General features: G+C 45.0%; 1 protein-coding gene across 39 annotated transcripts in view; it reads left to right on the forward strand.

Moving 5' to 3' along the window:
- The window catches only part of PLCL1 (phospholipase C like 1 (inactive)), a 958,345-nt gene that overhangs the window by 457,127 nt on the left and 485,348 nt on the right, over window positions 1-15,870 (forward strand). For 12 of the 39 annotated variants that reach the window (XR_014830034.1, XR_014830032.1, XR_014830035.1 and 9 more), the window contains one exon: window positions 10,478-10,547. The exons of the other annotated variants lie outside the window; for them this stretch is intronic. Coding sequence is in view for 1 of the 12 variants with exons in the window: in XM_021075726.2 (XP_020931385.1) it covers window positions 10,478-10,547 (70 nt within the window). In the remaining 11 variants the exon portion in view is untranslated. The remainder of the gene's footprint in view (window positions 1-10,477; window positions 10,548-15,870) is intronic. 39 annotated transcript variants of the gene reach the window in all.

Raw genomic sequence — 15,870 nt, forward strand, 5'->3', positions numbered from 1 at the left:
AGATAACATTTTAATTTTCTGCATTCTTTTAAAATATTTGATTACTTATTTTAAAATCATAATCTAATCTTTATTATGGATCAAACATCATATCGAAATATTTTGAGGCTGATAATATTCCTTCCCGATTTCCTTATTTGGTTTGTTAATCTTGTTCCTTGTATTTGTCAGCTGTCCTGTGGTAACAGGTAATCTCCCAAGTCTCAATGGCTTTATAAGAACAAAAGTTTATTTCTGGTTTATGTTATGTTGGCTGAAGGTCAATGCTGGTTCTCCTTCTGCTCCACGTCTTTATATCCCAAGAGGCTGAAAGAAGGGACTTGATATAGGCCATGCCTTTCTTGAGGTAAAAAGAAAAGAGTGAAAGGGCTGATGGAAGAATGGGTCTGACTAGTATCCACAAGGATAAGGGTTTGATCTCTGGCCTCACTCAGTGGGTTAAAAGATCCAGCGTTGCCATGAGCTGTGGTGTGGGTCTCAGATGCGGCTTGGATCCTGCGTGGCTGTGGCTGTAGGACAGCAGCTGTAGCTCAGATTTGACCCCTAGCTTGGGAACTTCCATATGCTACGGGTGGGGCCCTTGAAAGCAAAAAAAAAAAAAAAAAAAGCCACCTTGTCTGGATTTTGTTTTGTTTTTTAAATAACAACCTGAACTTCAGACCAAAGAATATTAGTCTAAAGGGTTATGAAAGTGAGCCTGGTTGTGATCAAACTCTATCATGGAACTAGTGGTGAGCATGTTTTTTTGTGCAGAGCGTTTCCGCCCAGGCTTTCAGCTTTGGATGTCTTTCCAAGCACAGCAGGAAGTCACGAGAGGGTTGTAAGCAGGCGAGTGGTGTGATCTGATGCATAGATCTTTCATTTTAGAAATAATGAAACATTTGGTGGAATATTTCCTATACTCATAATGTATGATGAAGCATAGACATAAAAAGTACACCCATGGACCCTTCTGATCTCATCTAAGTAACATTGTATCAATCAGTTTAATCAGCAGTTCATAATACTAGTTATTTAAACAAAATGGATTTCATATGCAGGACTATTAGCCACTTATGAAATTGCATTAGATGATGAGGCATGAACACACGCAGGTAAGATAGAGCAGCAACTACAGGAAGCAGCTCCCATCCCAGAGCTGGGGGAACTAAGGGAAGAAGCTTGGAGGAGAGGCCTAACAGAGCTGACAGGGCTCTGGGCGGGAGCCACTGCTTGGCTGGGGTGTTAGCCGCTCTGGGACCTCACCCCAGTGTGTGTCCGTAGGGAGCACACATCCTGCAGGCTACACGGTCCTGCTTGTACTCCCATGCATTTCTTGAGAGTTTCACCACATAGGTGTGTATCCAACATTATATTGCTTAGTTTTCCCTTTTTGCTTTTTGGCTGCATGCTGAAGTTCCTGGGCCAGGGATGGAACCCACACCATAGCAGTGACCGGAGCCAGTGCAGTGGCAATGCTAGATCCTTAATCCACTGTGCCACAGGAGACCTCTTAGTTCCCCCCTTTTAAAATCATATGAATAGCATCTTCTCAATGTTTTCTCCTGTTGTATAGTTTCAGCTTTTCTTTTAGGTGAGTGATCCATTTTTTCAGTTAATTGCTTTAGCTCTTGTGTGAGGTGAGGGTGGGAGTTCATTTTTTTTTCTCACCCAGAGACCCAGCCTGGGCAGGGTCCCAGCCCAGACCCACAAAACCAGACGGCTGTTGGCAACCACAGAAGAGGGGTGTTCCTTCACTGGCCAGCAGTGAAGAGGAGTGTGCACATCTGATCTGCCCCATACAGCCCCTGATGCAGATGGACAGTATGTGTCTGGGGTGGCCTTAGGTTTTCTTATATTTTCTCACTCATAAGTATTTCTGTTTGGTGGCTTGTGATGGTTAATATTGTGTTGTTTTGTTTTGTTTTGTTTTTGGTCTTTTTGCCTTTTCTAGGGCCACTCCCGCAGCATATGGAGGTTCCCAGGCTAGGGGTCTAATCAGAGCTGTAGCCTCTGGCTTATGCCACAGCCACAGCAATGTGGGATCCGAGCCACATCAGCTCATGGCAACGCCAGATCCTTAACCCACTGAGCAAGGCCAGGGGTCAAACCCGCAATCTCATGGTTCCTAGTCGGATTCATTAACCACTGTGCCACGACGGGAACTCCTGTGATGGTTAATTTTATGTGTCAACCTGATGGGCCATGGTACCTAGGTGTTTGGTCAAACATTATTCTAGATATTTCTGCGAAGGTATTTTTTAAGGTGAGACTAACACTCCAATCAGTAGACTTTGCTTTACTCAAATTTGACTTTGACAAAAGTACCCTCCACAATGTGGGTGGGTTTCATCCAGTCACTTGCACCTTAGGACAAAAACATGGCCCTTGCCCAGAAAGACGAAGTTGTGCCAACCGGCTGCCTTTACACTTCAAGTCCAACATCAGCTCTTCCCTGGGCATCCCGGCCTGCTGGCCTGCCTGCAGATTTTGGACTTATGAGCCTCCACAAATATGAGCTAATCCTTAATTAAATAAATCTCTCTCATGTATTTTCTCTCTCTCTACTCCCCACCCCAACCTCTCTCTCCTGGTTCTGGTTCTCTGCAGAGCCCAGACTAAAGTGTAATCTGAAAAAATATCTTACTTGGGCTCATGCACGGAGCTTTGTGTTTGGTCCATGGTCGATGTTTCTGTACAGTGGAGGGGGTAGTGGGACACAGTCTTCCAGGCACTTGGTTCAGGGCTCTGTGAAGAAAGAAGTGGAGCGATGGTGGGGAGGTCACTGGCAGTCTTTGCTATAGATGGAAAATGACCTGCCTGTCAGGTCTTCTCTTCTCAGCATTCCCTTCTTTACCCAAAACAGCTCCAAGCAGTGGGTGCACTTCTATGTAGGAGAAAAATTTTTTCAACATTTAGTGTTTATCTTAGTCCATTTGGGCTGCTATAACAGAATTCCATAGACTGGGTTGCTTATAAGCAACAGGAATTTGTTTCTGAGTTCCAGAGTCTGGCAGGTCCAAGTTCAAGGTGCTGGTGAGAGTGTACTGCCTGGTTTGTAGAAGCTGTCTTTTTAGTGTGTCCTCACATGGTGGAAGGAGTGAAGGGTCTCTCTGGGGTCTCTGTCATAAGGGCACTAATCTCATCCCTGAGAGCTCCACCCTTATGACCTAATCAGTTCCCAAAGGTCTCACCTCCAAATACCACCACACTGGGGATTGGGTTTCATCCTAGGAATTTTAGGGGGACGCAAACATTCAGTCTGTGGTGGTGTGTGTTTCTACAGTGGACCGGGCTCCAGAGAGCATGTGTGGAAACTAGATGTGATAGCATTCTGTCCTCTCTCCCTGTGGACACACACACTGCACTAGCATCTCAGCTTCAACAGGCAGTGTCTCTATTTCCCTGTATGGGTGGGAAGACAGGCCTTGGGGCACAGAAGTAACCCCTTCCCCCGACAGGGAAGCAGTCATGCAGAGCTCTGATGCTCTAAGATCCATGAGGATGAAAGAAACATCATATTCCGAAAATACTCTCCAGTTGTCCACTTAGATGCCAAGCACCAGCAATTTATTATGTGAGGCTTGGACAAGTCCTTGGAGTTGGTAAGAGATTGATGGCATATGTAATGTCCATGCTCTGAGAGCCTAGCAAGGCGGTTCTTACCAAGAAAATATGTGGCACTCATTATATGCTTTGGAAAAGTGGGCCAATCTTGTGGTTTGTATTCTGGACAATCAGTGGATGAAATAGAAGAGCAGAGACTATTAAGTCATCTTTGTGGCTGAGCATTACTAACACTTGATGATCTTTTAAAGTCCTAAAAGTGACTTTTCAAGTACTTTCCAGAGTTGGAGAGCAAAAGCAATAAACTCGAGGACATTTTACATAGCTGAGGGAAAAAAAGTCATTTAAAGCATATAATCAGGTAAATATTTATTACCATTTGATGTGGCACAATTGGAAAATGTGTCTTCAAGGATGTCTCCCAAACTGACCCTCCCTTGAGAGTCAGTGCCCAAAAAGGGGAGAGATATTTGTCCAGATCTACTTTCAGGTCCCGCAAGGCTGTAAGGCCACTTCCAAACTCTAATGGAAGAGAGATTCCATTTGAATGTGTGGTATAAGGCAACTTGGTAAGTACACCTGATTTATAAGTAGCAGCATCAGCCTGTTAGAATTGTATAAAATATCCTCCATGCCTTAACTCATTTCCTTTCTAAGGGCACTATTAAAGGTGGTGTATCGACAATACATGAACAATTTAACCAGAGGCCAGCTTTGTAACGCTGTCGTATAAAGAGGTAAAACAACATTGAGGCATATTCTAACATTTAGCGTTGATGAAACCAAGCCTTGCCTTAAATGATATTCAGAAACAGACTTACGCCGGGGAGAAGAACTTTGCGCATTTTTCATTTTTAAAATGTGTTTACAAGTCATCGTAAAAAGGAAGTGATTGCTTTTCTCCCATTTTCTTTTTTGTCTTCCTTTTAAATGAAGCATGCCCTAACTGAGGTTGGTGGAGGTGGAGGGGAGCATTTTCACTGCACCATTTAAAATAAAAGTCTGCAAAGCCCTGAGTGAAGCTGAGTGGGCCTCCCTTCCATCCCAGTAACATTGGAGAAGAGGGTGGCTCCTGCAGAATGAGGTGGGGGGCCAGGGGAAGGGGGGGGAAACGACCCTGCAGGGAACCTCCAGGACATCTTAAAGGCTGCACACTGGTTCTTTCTTTCCCTCAAAGATGAAGTGAGTCCATAGACTAAACTGATGAAGATGAGACCTCATGCGGCTATAGCAACACCACTGAGCCCTGGGAAACTAGAATCAGGGCAGACCAGAGAAAATAGATATGGGTATTATGAAAAATGTGGTTTTTCTATTTTCCACTTCCTATCTCTTCTCTTCCCCTCTGTTCCTCCTTTCCTCTCTTTCTCTCCCTAATGGTTCGTAGCTACACTTGAAAAGTAAAAAGAAATGATTTTTTTTTTTGGCCACACTCGCAGAATGTAGAAATTTCTGGGCCAGGGATTGAACGCATGCCAGAGTAGCGACCTGAGCTGCTGAAGTGGTAACACCAGATCCTTATTAACCCACTCCCTAGAAACACTAATTTTAATAGCAAATTTATTTAAAACAATCTGTACCAAATGTTATCTTAGCATGGGATCAACGTAAACACTTGTAATGAGGTATTTTGCATTCTTTGGGGATTTGGGGTACAAAGTGTTGACGGTGTATATTTTGTATGCACAGGACATCTGCATTCAGACTCACCACATTCCAAGGGCTCAGTGGCCACATGTGGCTTGTGGCCACCAAGTTGGACCGCGCTGATCTGAGGGATGGAGGGGGGGTGTTGGTGAAGATGTGGTTGATTGCATTTTGGGGAGAAGCGTTTACGACGCTGTACTAAGAAATACTGTTCAGTGCTAGCTTATAAATGCCTTGATCTTTACTTCATATTTATATATTTAATGATCTCAATCCTATATAGCAATGAGGCATCAATCAAAATTTCCTGGTAGGGAGCCAGGTGAATAAATTGGCCAGGCAGAGCTTTCCCAAGTCTGTTGATGTCTCTGGGTAGACTGGGAAAAGGAACTCTCAGCCTGGCACCGTGGGCTGGAGCTGACACCTGTGGAGTCCACTCTGCTTATCACGACCAAGTGAGACAGACCGTCAAGGACTGTTAGGGAATTAATGTGATTCACTAAAAAAAAAAACCAAAAAACCAAAAACCAAAAACCAAAACAAAACAAAACAAACAACAGCTCCAAACACCTAAAGGGCATAAAGCAGCATAAAGGCAATAGTTGGGTAAAGCTAAGAAAAAATACTGAAGAATGTGTGTGAGGAACTATCTCAGAGAAGATATATGAGAACAAAATCATAGATGCCTAGTGACGTTTTGGGTCAGTTTTGCTTTTTAATGAAATGTGGCCAGTTTGGGGGCTAAGAAGACAGTCACACTTCCCTTCTAAGAATTTCCTCGATTTGAAGTCTTCAGTTCACTATTTGGGTTTGCCAGAGCCGCAGAGATTAGAACAGGGGCCGGGGGAGGGGGGGTAGTGGGAGTGACCTGTCCACCTGCTTCTAAGATACACCCCTCCAGTCTCTTCCCTGTGGAGCAGCCAGAGTGAATTCATGAAGACCTAAATCAGATTAATTCGTTCAAAAGCAAACAAGCAGAAATAGTCCAGAGAAACAGACGCTGCACAGGATTTTCAACCTACAAGGGAGGCTGTGGAGAACCCCTAAGACGAGGCTCCACCATGTCCCTCTGCTGCATCCTGAACAACTTTCCACATGTTCACCACCTCCAGCCAGTGGGCTCCTCGGACACTCTGTACTTACTCCCAGTTCAGGGCCTTGGCACTTGCTAGCAGTGTGGTGGGTAGCAGGGCGGACCTGGGAGCTGGACCAGTGGTGGTGCATCATAGGCAACCTCTCTTCGTGTTCCTCTGTTTCATCGTTTGTCAAGTGGCCACAGTAATAGCACACCTGCCTCATAGAGTTGATATGAAGGTGAAAGGAATTAATGCATATGAGCACTTCAAACAGTGCTTTGCATTGAGAAGTAGGAAAACAAAAACAAACAAACAAAAAAACAGTGGACTTTATGCAGACTCATTTAGCAGCAGAATGTGATCTGAACTGATCTGAGGCCACTGGTGTTTATTTATCCCATTTAGTGTGATAAATAAGAGATTCCTATAGAAATGGAGATAAGGTTTAGAGGGTGCTGCCCAGACTTTGCTGAGCATGTCAATACAATAGGGTATGTCCCCCCCCTTTTCCCTAAAACTCCCAAAACTCTAATCCTGACACTTATCTTGCCCCAAGAGTCTTGTGTAAGGGATCATGGACAGTGTTACTATTGTTCAAGATTCTGCTTACCTGGCACCTCTTCCAAGAGGCTTTCTGACCCTCTACCTAGGCAGCCTCCTTCTCTGCTGTGCCTTCTATTCCATGACCCTGTTGACTGTTCCCGTAGAACTTCTCACTACCTGCAATGATCTGATTTGTGTTGTGGCTTTAAAGACCATTGGTTTCCTGACAGGTCCAAGAATTATCCCTCTAGCAAGAAACTCTCCCCTGAACAGCTCATATTTATAAGTGACAAGCTGACCTTTCTGCTCAGATGTCCAAAAGTTGAACTTGTGGTCTTCCCTCCCCTCCCTCACTTTCCTGGTCTTGGTTCATGGCAGCTCCATCCTTTTGGTGTTTCAGGCCAGGATCTTTGGAGCCAGCAAATCCTATGGGCTTTGCCCTCAATGTCTCTCTGAGGTCTGAGCCCCTGTCAGCACTCTGCCCACTGTAGTCTGTGGCGAGTCATCTTGCCTGGGTTCCTGTGACAGCCCCGTCACCTTCGTGCCTCCTCCCCTGTCTGTCATGGGTCACTTCTCTGCGGTACCCTCCCAGGCTTCCTTTCCACCCACAGCAACCGGCCCCCTTCCCAGTCTGGCTCCCCCATGGCCTCCTTTGTGCTCTGGCCTCATCTGGTGTCCCCTCATACCTCCTTCTCTCCACCGGCCTCCCATTCCTCTTTCAGACCTTGTTGCTCTTCTGTCGAGAACGTGTATCCCCCGGGGCCCGCTCCCCAGTGTTTTCAAATACTTGTTCAAATGTTCAAGCCCTTCTCAGAGGGTCAATTAAAGTCACATGTCTCCATTGCCCTCACATTGTATCCCCAGTCCCCTTGCTGCTTCGAACACAGTCATAATTCACGGGTATTCATAACACTTAACACTTTCCAGCTAAGCTTCTGGGTCCAGTTTATGCACCTTCCCGGGTTTATGAGGCTCTGCCTTTCTGCTCGGTGCTATGGACGACCAGCTGGGAAGGTCATCTGGCACCACCACATCCTGGTGGCTGTAGAGGGGAGGGCTTGACGTTGCCTGAGAGCAGACTCATGGAGCTCCACCACCACCTGGTAGGGTGGCACGGAGGGGTCACTGCCCTGGGCAGCCAGGCCCTCTGAGATGGGTGCTACAGGCCCCTCACACCCAGCTCAGACACAACTGGAAGGAACCTTGCCCCAAGTCCCATGCTGCTGCACCTCTGGGGTTCCTATAGCTGCTGAGGATGGAGGCATTGCAGGAGATCTCTGCAACACTCATGCCAACACTGTCTCGCCTGGCCAGGCCCCTAAAGCTGCAGGCTGCAGCAGGGCAGTGGAGAACCCTGGGGAAACCCCTGTGCTGGGCTCATGGGCCACCAAGGCTGCTGTTTCTGTGGTGGGACCCGCCTCTCTTGCAGCTACCTGGAGAAGCTGGATGGCACAACTGTCAGACAGTGGGGTTAATAGTTCTTGGGGAAGAGTCTAATACATCACAAGAGCCTGTGGCTAAATTTTTCTTCCTTCCTATTCTGTTTATATATTGCTGAGTAACAACCTCCTTAAGGGTTTAAAATAATTACTTCTTTTGCTCTTGAAAGTGTAATCTGGCCAGGGGTTATGGGAGTGACTTATCTCTGCTGCCCTGGGCCTGGAGGATCCACCTTCAGATTTGCTTGCTCGCATTCCTGGCAGGTTGGTGCTGGCTCTTGGCTGGGAGGCTTGGTTCCTCTGTATGAGAGGCCTTTCTGCAAGATTGCTTGAGTTTCCCATAGCATGGTCTCTGGCTTAAAGAGCAAGCATTCCAAGAGCCAGGAAGTAGAGGTGGCCAATCACTTAGGGCCTAGACCTAGAACCTGGTACAGGGTCACTTCTGCTACATTCTTTCCGTCAAAGAGTTGAATTCCCATCCAGATTCATGAGAGGGGACATAGGCTCTGGCTCTCAGGGGGAGGAATGTCAGAAAAGTTATGGCTGTTTTTTTTCATTGAAGTATTGTTGATTTATAATAATATTAGTTTCAAGTATAAAACAGTGATTCTATATTTTTATAAATTACATTCCATTTAAAGTTATTACAAAATATTGGCTCTATTTCCTATGTTGTACAATATCTCCTTGTAGCTTATTTTACACACAGTAGTTTGTGTCTCTTAACTCCCTACCCCTGTCTTCCTCTCCTCCTTCCCTCTCCCTACTTATAGTCATTAGTTTGTTCTCTATGAGTCTGTTTCTGTTTAGTTATATACACTGGTCTGTTTTATTTTTTAGATTCCAAATCTAAAAGTGATATCATACAGCATTTGTCTTCCTATGTCTGACTTATTTTACTAAATATAATACCCTCTAAGTACATCCACCTTGTTGCAAATGGCAGAATATTATTCTTTTTATGGCTGCATAGTACTCCAGTGTGGCATGGTATGTGTGTGTATCTGTCTCACATTTTCTTTATCCATTCATCTGTTGAAGGAGATTAGGTTGCTTAATCTTAAACTTAGGTTGCTCCCACATCTTGCCTATTGTAAATAATGCTATGAATCCTGGGCTGCATGTATATTTTTGGATTAGTGTTTCTCTTTTCTTTGGATATATTCCAGGAGTGGAATTGCCAGATCATATGGTAGTTCTATTTTTAGTGTTTTGAGGAACCTCCATACTGTTTTCCATAGTGGATGCACCAATTTATATTCAAATTGTGGCTTTTTTAATCTGCTGTACTTCTTCCTTTACATGAATTGTTCTGAGACAAAGTAATTCATAAGACTTTGCATGAGACTGAGTAATTGGCTGTGTTTTTATGAGGCCAGAGCCAGCTTGGTCACCCATTCCCTTGTATTTGCTTCTTCCTTCCCTGCCTCATCCTCTTTCCTCTCATTCTTGCTTATCTGGATTTTACTCTCAAAGAAAGTGCCAGCCATCAGCTTTTGCCTCAGTTCCGTTACGCATTCTGGGGAACATAGCGCAAGTCATATACTGTGTATTTTGCTTTTTTACCTTTGTTTATTGTCTATCTCCCATCCTAGTATGTAAGCTCCTTGGAGCAGGTGTGTGTGTGTACGTGCATGCGCACGGGCACGAACCTGTATTTCATTGAGAGTTATATCCTTAGAGCCTAGAACAGTGCCTGGCTTATTGAAGATACTCAGTAAATATTGAAAAAATGGCTATTTGTTTGAGTATTGGTTATCTAGAACTCAAGTCTCCATGAAGGCAGGGACATTGTGGTCTCAACATTGTTGCCGCAGCTCCTACAACAGTGAGTAGCAACTACTAGCTCTCAGTCAATATTTTTATATGACTACATGAAAGAAACGGGGAGAAAGCAATGCATAGAATGTTGCTGGGGGAAGCATAGCCATTGCAAACTAGGAACACATCTATGGACTTTCCCAGAAAGGTCTGGGAACCAGGACAACTCAGAGGGGTCCACACAAGATCATCACACTTGAAAGGTAGGTGGCAGTTCCATAGAGACCTTCATGGGAACTTTGGAATGATCTTACACAAACATTGAAAAATTGAATTTTAATAGCCTGTGGAGAAAGAGGACCCAGATGTAGCCCCTGTGGCCCAAGACTCCTTCAAGTGCCACGGCCCACGGGGCTGTTCAGGCTGTTCTGTCCATCATGCCCTTGGTGTGCTTGTGTCTTGCAGGAATATGTGTCCCTAAGTGCATTACTTGGACCTTACCCCCCCTGCTTTGGCTGCTGGGAGTTTCCCCATGGTGAGTTTGGGGGGTGTTCGTTTTGCACGAGGATTTGTTTCTATCTTTTCCACCCACTCAACGTTTTCTTTAGAGTCGAGAGCCTGTATTGCCAGATACTGTCAGGCTTTTGCACTATGTCAGTCAAGGCACCGACAGAAAACAGGGCACCCTCCAACAGAGATCATTCAAGCCAGCAGCTGTTGGCAGAGCTGGGAGGGCAGGGGGCCTGTGGCGCCCAGCCCAGTTCTCCCCTGACAGCTGCGGCGCCTTGGGCAGAGCACAAAGGGAGACCCACGAGTCACAAATACAAACATTTCAGTTACAGCTTAAGCTAACACACGTGGAATAAAACTGTTCTTTCCTCCTACTTTACCAATGCGGTACTTGGGTAGTGACACAGAAGGCCGGGTCTGCATCCAGCATCATGGCATTCTTCCAACCGTGCTGCTAGAACAGGGTCGAGAGGGACAGCTAGCCTCTGTCCCCTCCCCCTCTTCACCTCTCCCAGGTCAGTGTGTGCAGCAAAGCCCTTTCTTTGCCAGCTCACGTGCAGATACCCTCGCCATGTATCCAAGCTGTGTTCCCAGTCGAACAAAGAGCTGCTCTTTGGCCACTCTGAGATCTAGGGGTGGGCACACCAGAATCACAGCACCCCAGCCACCCTGAGACAGAACTGGGTCTGCATGGAAAGAAGACCTACATAGACCTTGGAAGTGGGCTTGGGTCTCTTTAGGTAGGGAATTCTGGGTCTGAGTCCACAGCATGTTCTATAAATAGGCAGTTCAATAAAAGTGGGTGGGGGCCCCACTTGCCTGAATCTGCCAGCAGCAGAGCTGGACCAACTCTAGGTGGGGGGAGGTGGGAGGTTTGCAGACTGTGCTGGCTTGGAGCAGGAGCAGCGTTTTTCTGGAGATAAAGTCATCTGCAGGTAACCTTACAGGGAGGGAGCAGAGGGCCACAGCTTCCCTCTGATACCAGAGCAACCCCTCTGGCTACCCCCAGGGGGCTGGAGAGTCATGATGGTGGAGCTCCCAGGATAGAAGGGCGCAGAGCGAATCTGAGGGCAGAGCCAAGGTAGCGGGGGAAGGTGACATGGGTGGACAATGCAGACCACCTCCTCCCACCCTTGTCCACAGGAGTTGCTGTGGCAGGCCCATAGCTGAACATCACCTGGGCCTCAGGGAACGTCCTCAGGGAAGCCTGGGATCCGCCTACCCTTGACCTCATGCTTTTCTAGAGTTGAGCGCTTGAAGCTCCTGGAAAGCGGAAAGAGGCACTAAGGGCATTAGCTACAGTATTAATGGATGCTGTCATCTGGTGAAGCCCTTGAAAGAGTCTTTCACAGGGCATTGTTGAAAATCACTTCATTTTATGAACTCTCATTATTATTAAGAACACCCTGCTAATTAACACGAATAATCACCACACCCACTGATGTTTATTGTGTACTTGTTTTGTGTAAGGCATGTGTCAAGTCCAGTCATGACCTGTGCCCTGAGGAGCTTGGGGCCTAAGCAGAGACTTGGATTCTGAGTTTTCCATTCTCTGAATCTCTCCCCTTTCTCTCTTTCCTGCAACCCCCATCTTCTTGCTTCCTCTAGGCTGTAAGTAAGACAGAGTCAGAACCAAGGGAAGCTTCTCTGTGTGAGAGAGGTCAACAGCGAGAGAAGAGAAGGGAGGTTTTTTTTAAAAACCATTGTGTGAGGAGTTCCCGTTGTGGCACAGTGGTTAATGAATCTGACTAGGAACCATGAGGTTGCGCGTTCGATCCCTGGCCTTGCTAAGTGGGTTAAGGATCCGTCGTTGCCATGAGCTGTGGTGTAGGTTGCAGACACGGCTTGGATCCCGCGTTGCTGTGGCTGTGGTGTAGGCCAGCGGCTATGGCTCCCATTAGACCCCTAGCCTGGGAACCTCCATATGCTGCAGGAAGCGGCCCTAGAAAAGACAACAAAACAAAACAAAACAAATAAAAGCATTGTGTGAGGTAGCTCATGATGCAGTACCTAGTGAAGCAAATGGTGTTCTGGGGGGAGGGGGAGCAACTAGAGGAGGAGGGGAGAAAGAAGGGGGGAGAGGAAGAAGAACAGGTAATAAAAGGAGGCTGAGGGAGTAAACATAAAACAGGTAGAGAACTAAGGAAAGTTCCTCTTTCACACATGCCTTCATTTCTTGAGTCCACTTTTCCTTGTTTGTTCAGAAACCATGTGTGTTACTGAGCTCCTGCTCTGTGTGTCTGAGGTCTCTGATGTGCACGAATGCTTTCAGAGTCTCCCACGTTGCTGATTCCTGGTGTCTGTACAATTGTTTTGTAGGCAGAAACAATCCTATTTTTTTAGGACTAAGGTGAGGAGAGTAATGCAAGGCACTCACCTTGGGCACCAAAAATTTCAGTAACTAAGACAAATAATATTTTAATGTAGTAGTTTAAGAGAGTCAAAAATCAATGTAAAAAGTTGAGCAAATTCTCAAAAATCAATCAGAATCAGTATCTTAGGGCTAAAACAACAGAACAGTTTTGTTGCTATCAATAGCGATTATAGTTTCCTCATAATCAAGGCCAAAGGGAAGGGGTGTAGGGAAGGACTCCAGCCAGGGCAGCCGTAATTATTCATTATGTGTCGTTAGGTTGTGCACACTCTGTTGGAGCATCTACTCTGAGCGCGCTGTTAGGAATGATTCTTCGGTAGGTTCATGCTGCCATCTAGTGGCCATATGTGATATAAGCCAGCCTCACTGCCAGAGGCTCTTTTGGAGGGAAATACAATTAAATTCGAAAAGAAAAAGGGCAAAGAGATAGAAAAATATCAGGAATTCTCCAGATCAAGAAGTTTTTGGAGTTGTGCTCAAGTTCAACCCATTGTTTGGTATCTGTTTTTTTTTTCCCTTTATTAAATACAAATTGAGTTCCTTCCATGTTAAGAAGTGGGCTGGAGGCTGGGTATGAAATGATGAAAAAGTGGCAGAGTATTTGTCCTGGGAGAGCTCTTTCAGAGAGTCTGAGTAGGAAGGGATTGTACAATTCACCTACTAAACACAAAACAAAAAGAAGCCTGGAGAGAGTTGTAGAGATTGCGTGATTTGTCAAAAGTAATATAACTGGTTAGTAGAGCCACAGTTCTAATTGAGTTGGGTGCTCTTTCCATGGTATGCTGTTTCCACTCTCGCCTCAGAGAAGACTTGTTCTCCAGATCCTGAAACAAGCATTTAACTTTTTTTTTTTTTGGTCTTTTTAGGGCCACAACCGTGGCATATGGAAGTTCAAGCTCGGCTTACAGTCTTTGTGGGATGAGTAATTGGAGCACATTTTAGGAATGGATTAGGGAAGGAAGGAAGTCAGCTGAGTTTCTGCCCACAGTAACTGCGGCTGAACTTAAATCAATCAGTTCTGCTTAGAAACACGCTCCATGAATACCCCACGGTCAAGGCAATATAAAATTTACGACTCCTGTTTCTAGTTTATTTAACTCAGACTAGAAAAGGCGAAGCAATAACTTACCACTCATCCATGTGCCAACAGCTGTCTCATTCTCTTCTTTTGTTTCCGAGCAGCTCCTACTTCCATTCTCAAAAGGACCTAACTTCAGGGGGTCACTACTAGTCCATCTCTTAATCTCCTGAAAATAACTTCATTTTTCATGACATAAGGCATTGAATGTTCACTAACAACACTTATTTTATTGGTGCTTTTTGCTCAAGATAAAATAATAAACTCTGATAAAGCAAAAAAAAAAAAAAAGGCTGTTTAAGAGCTAAGTTGCATACGTGTTTAATAGATCATGCCTTCAATTTTACCATGAAAATTTTCAAACATGCTCACGCACAGTTTGCAGTGAACCCCAATATATCCATCACCCAATTTACCAACATTAGCATCACTCATTTAGCTAGACTCTGCCCTGTTTAGTTTATCTTCCTTCCTTCCTTTTTTATTTCTGAAAAATTTAAACATATCCCAGACATTTCACTCTTAATACTTTACTAGGAATTCCTTAAAAATACAGGGTTTTTCTTACCACAATGCCATTATCATACCTAATACAGTAAATAATAATACCTGGGTACCATCCAAAATTCAGTCCATCATTAAATGTCCTCAAATGTTTCAAAACCATTTTTTTCTACTGTTTTTTCAAAACTTGATTCAAACAAGGTCCAAGCATCATATGTGATTGTTCTGTCTTTTAAGTCTCTTTCAGTCTGGACAGTCCTCTCTTGCCCTCCCTCCGCACCCATCAGCTCCCCTCTCCCCACCTGACTTACTGTAAAAAACCAGGCCAGGCGTGCTGAAGACTGAAGTCCCCTCCCTAGATTTGTCCTTTTCCTTCCATGTTGTGTCTTATAGTTTGTCCCATTATCCACCATGATTCCTGTGAAGGGATGTAAGTTCTAGAGGTTTGGTTACATTTGGGTTCTATTTTTCCTTCTCCCCTCTCCCTCTCTCTCTCTCTCTCTTTTTTTTTTTTTTTTTTTTTTTTTTAATGTCTACATCCAGCATATGGAAGTTCCTGGGCAAAGGATTGAATCTGAGCTGCAGCTGAGACCAGTGTAACTCCAGATCTTTTAACCCACTGCACCAGGCCAGGTATCAAACCCACACACCTGCAGTGACCTGAACTGCTGCAGTAGGATTCTTAACCCACTTCACCACAGCGGGAATGCCCAAGAATATTTCAAAGGTGGACCAGGAGGCTCACCATGTCCAGGTATTTCAGTTCTGAGGTGCATATGCATTTCACCAAAATTATATTTTTAAAAATATTTCCAACAGAAATTTTGAAAGAGCTGTTCAACACATCATACTTCATCTAGTTTCATGCATAGTGGCATCAGCTGATGAATTTTGGCCTTATTTGCTTTCTCTCTCCTCTCTTTTCATCCCTGAGTAATTGTATTATCTTCATCATCACCAGTAAATTTAACAGTGATATAGCAGTGTGATCTTATGCATAGTCCAATTTAAAATTTGTCCAACTGTTCCAATAATGCCTTTCGCAGATTTTTTTTTTTTTTTTTGATTCTACATCCAATCCAGGGTCCTGTTTGCACGTAGCTCTCACCATTCCCCTTGCCTCTTTTTGGCATTGCCATTTTTGAAGCCCCAGGCCAATTGTCTTGTAGCTTTCCTTTTGATGAGATTCAGGTTAAGCGTTTTGGCAAGAATAGTTATGTGGCTGATGCCACACCTTTCCCATTGCCTCAGATCTGAAGGCTGCAGTGCCAGTTTGTGCTGTGACTGAAGAGCTGAGGTTTACCCTCTGATTAGGTCATTGTGCATGTGGGGTCCTCCAGAGAAACAGAACCGATAGGAGACATAGAGATGAAATTGGCTCGAGCGGTTATA

Source organism: Sus scrofa, chromosome 15, assembly GCF_054392235.1.
Source record: "Sus scrofa isolate SSC_HxYL_T2T_F1_AM1 chromosome 15, Sscrofa_HxYL_maternal_Yorkshire_Landrace_v2.0, whole genome shotgun sequence".
Lineage (NCBI taxonomy): Eukaryota > Metazoa > Chordata > Mammalia > Artiodactyla > Suidae > Sus > Sus scrofa.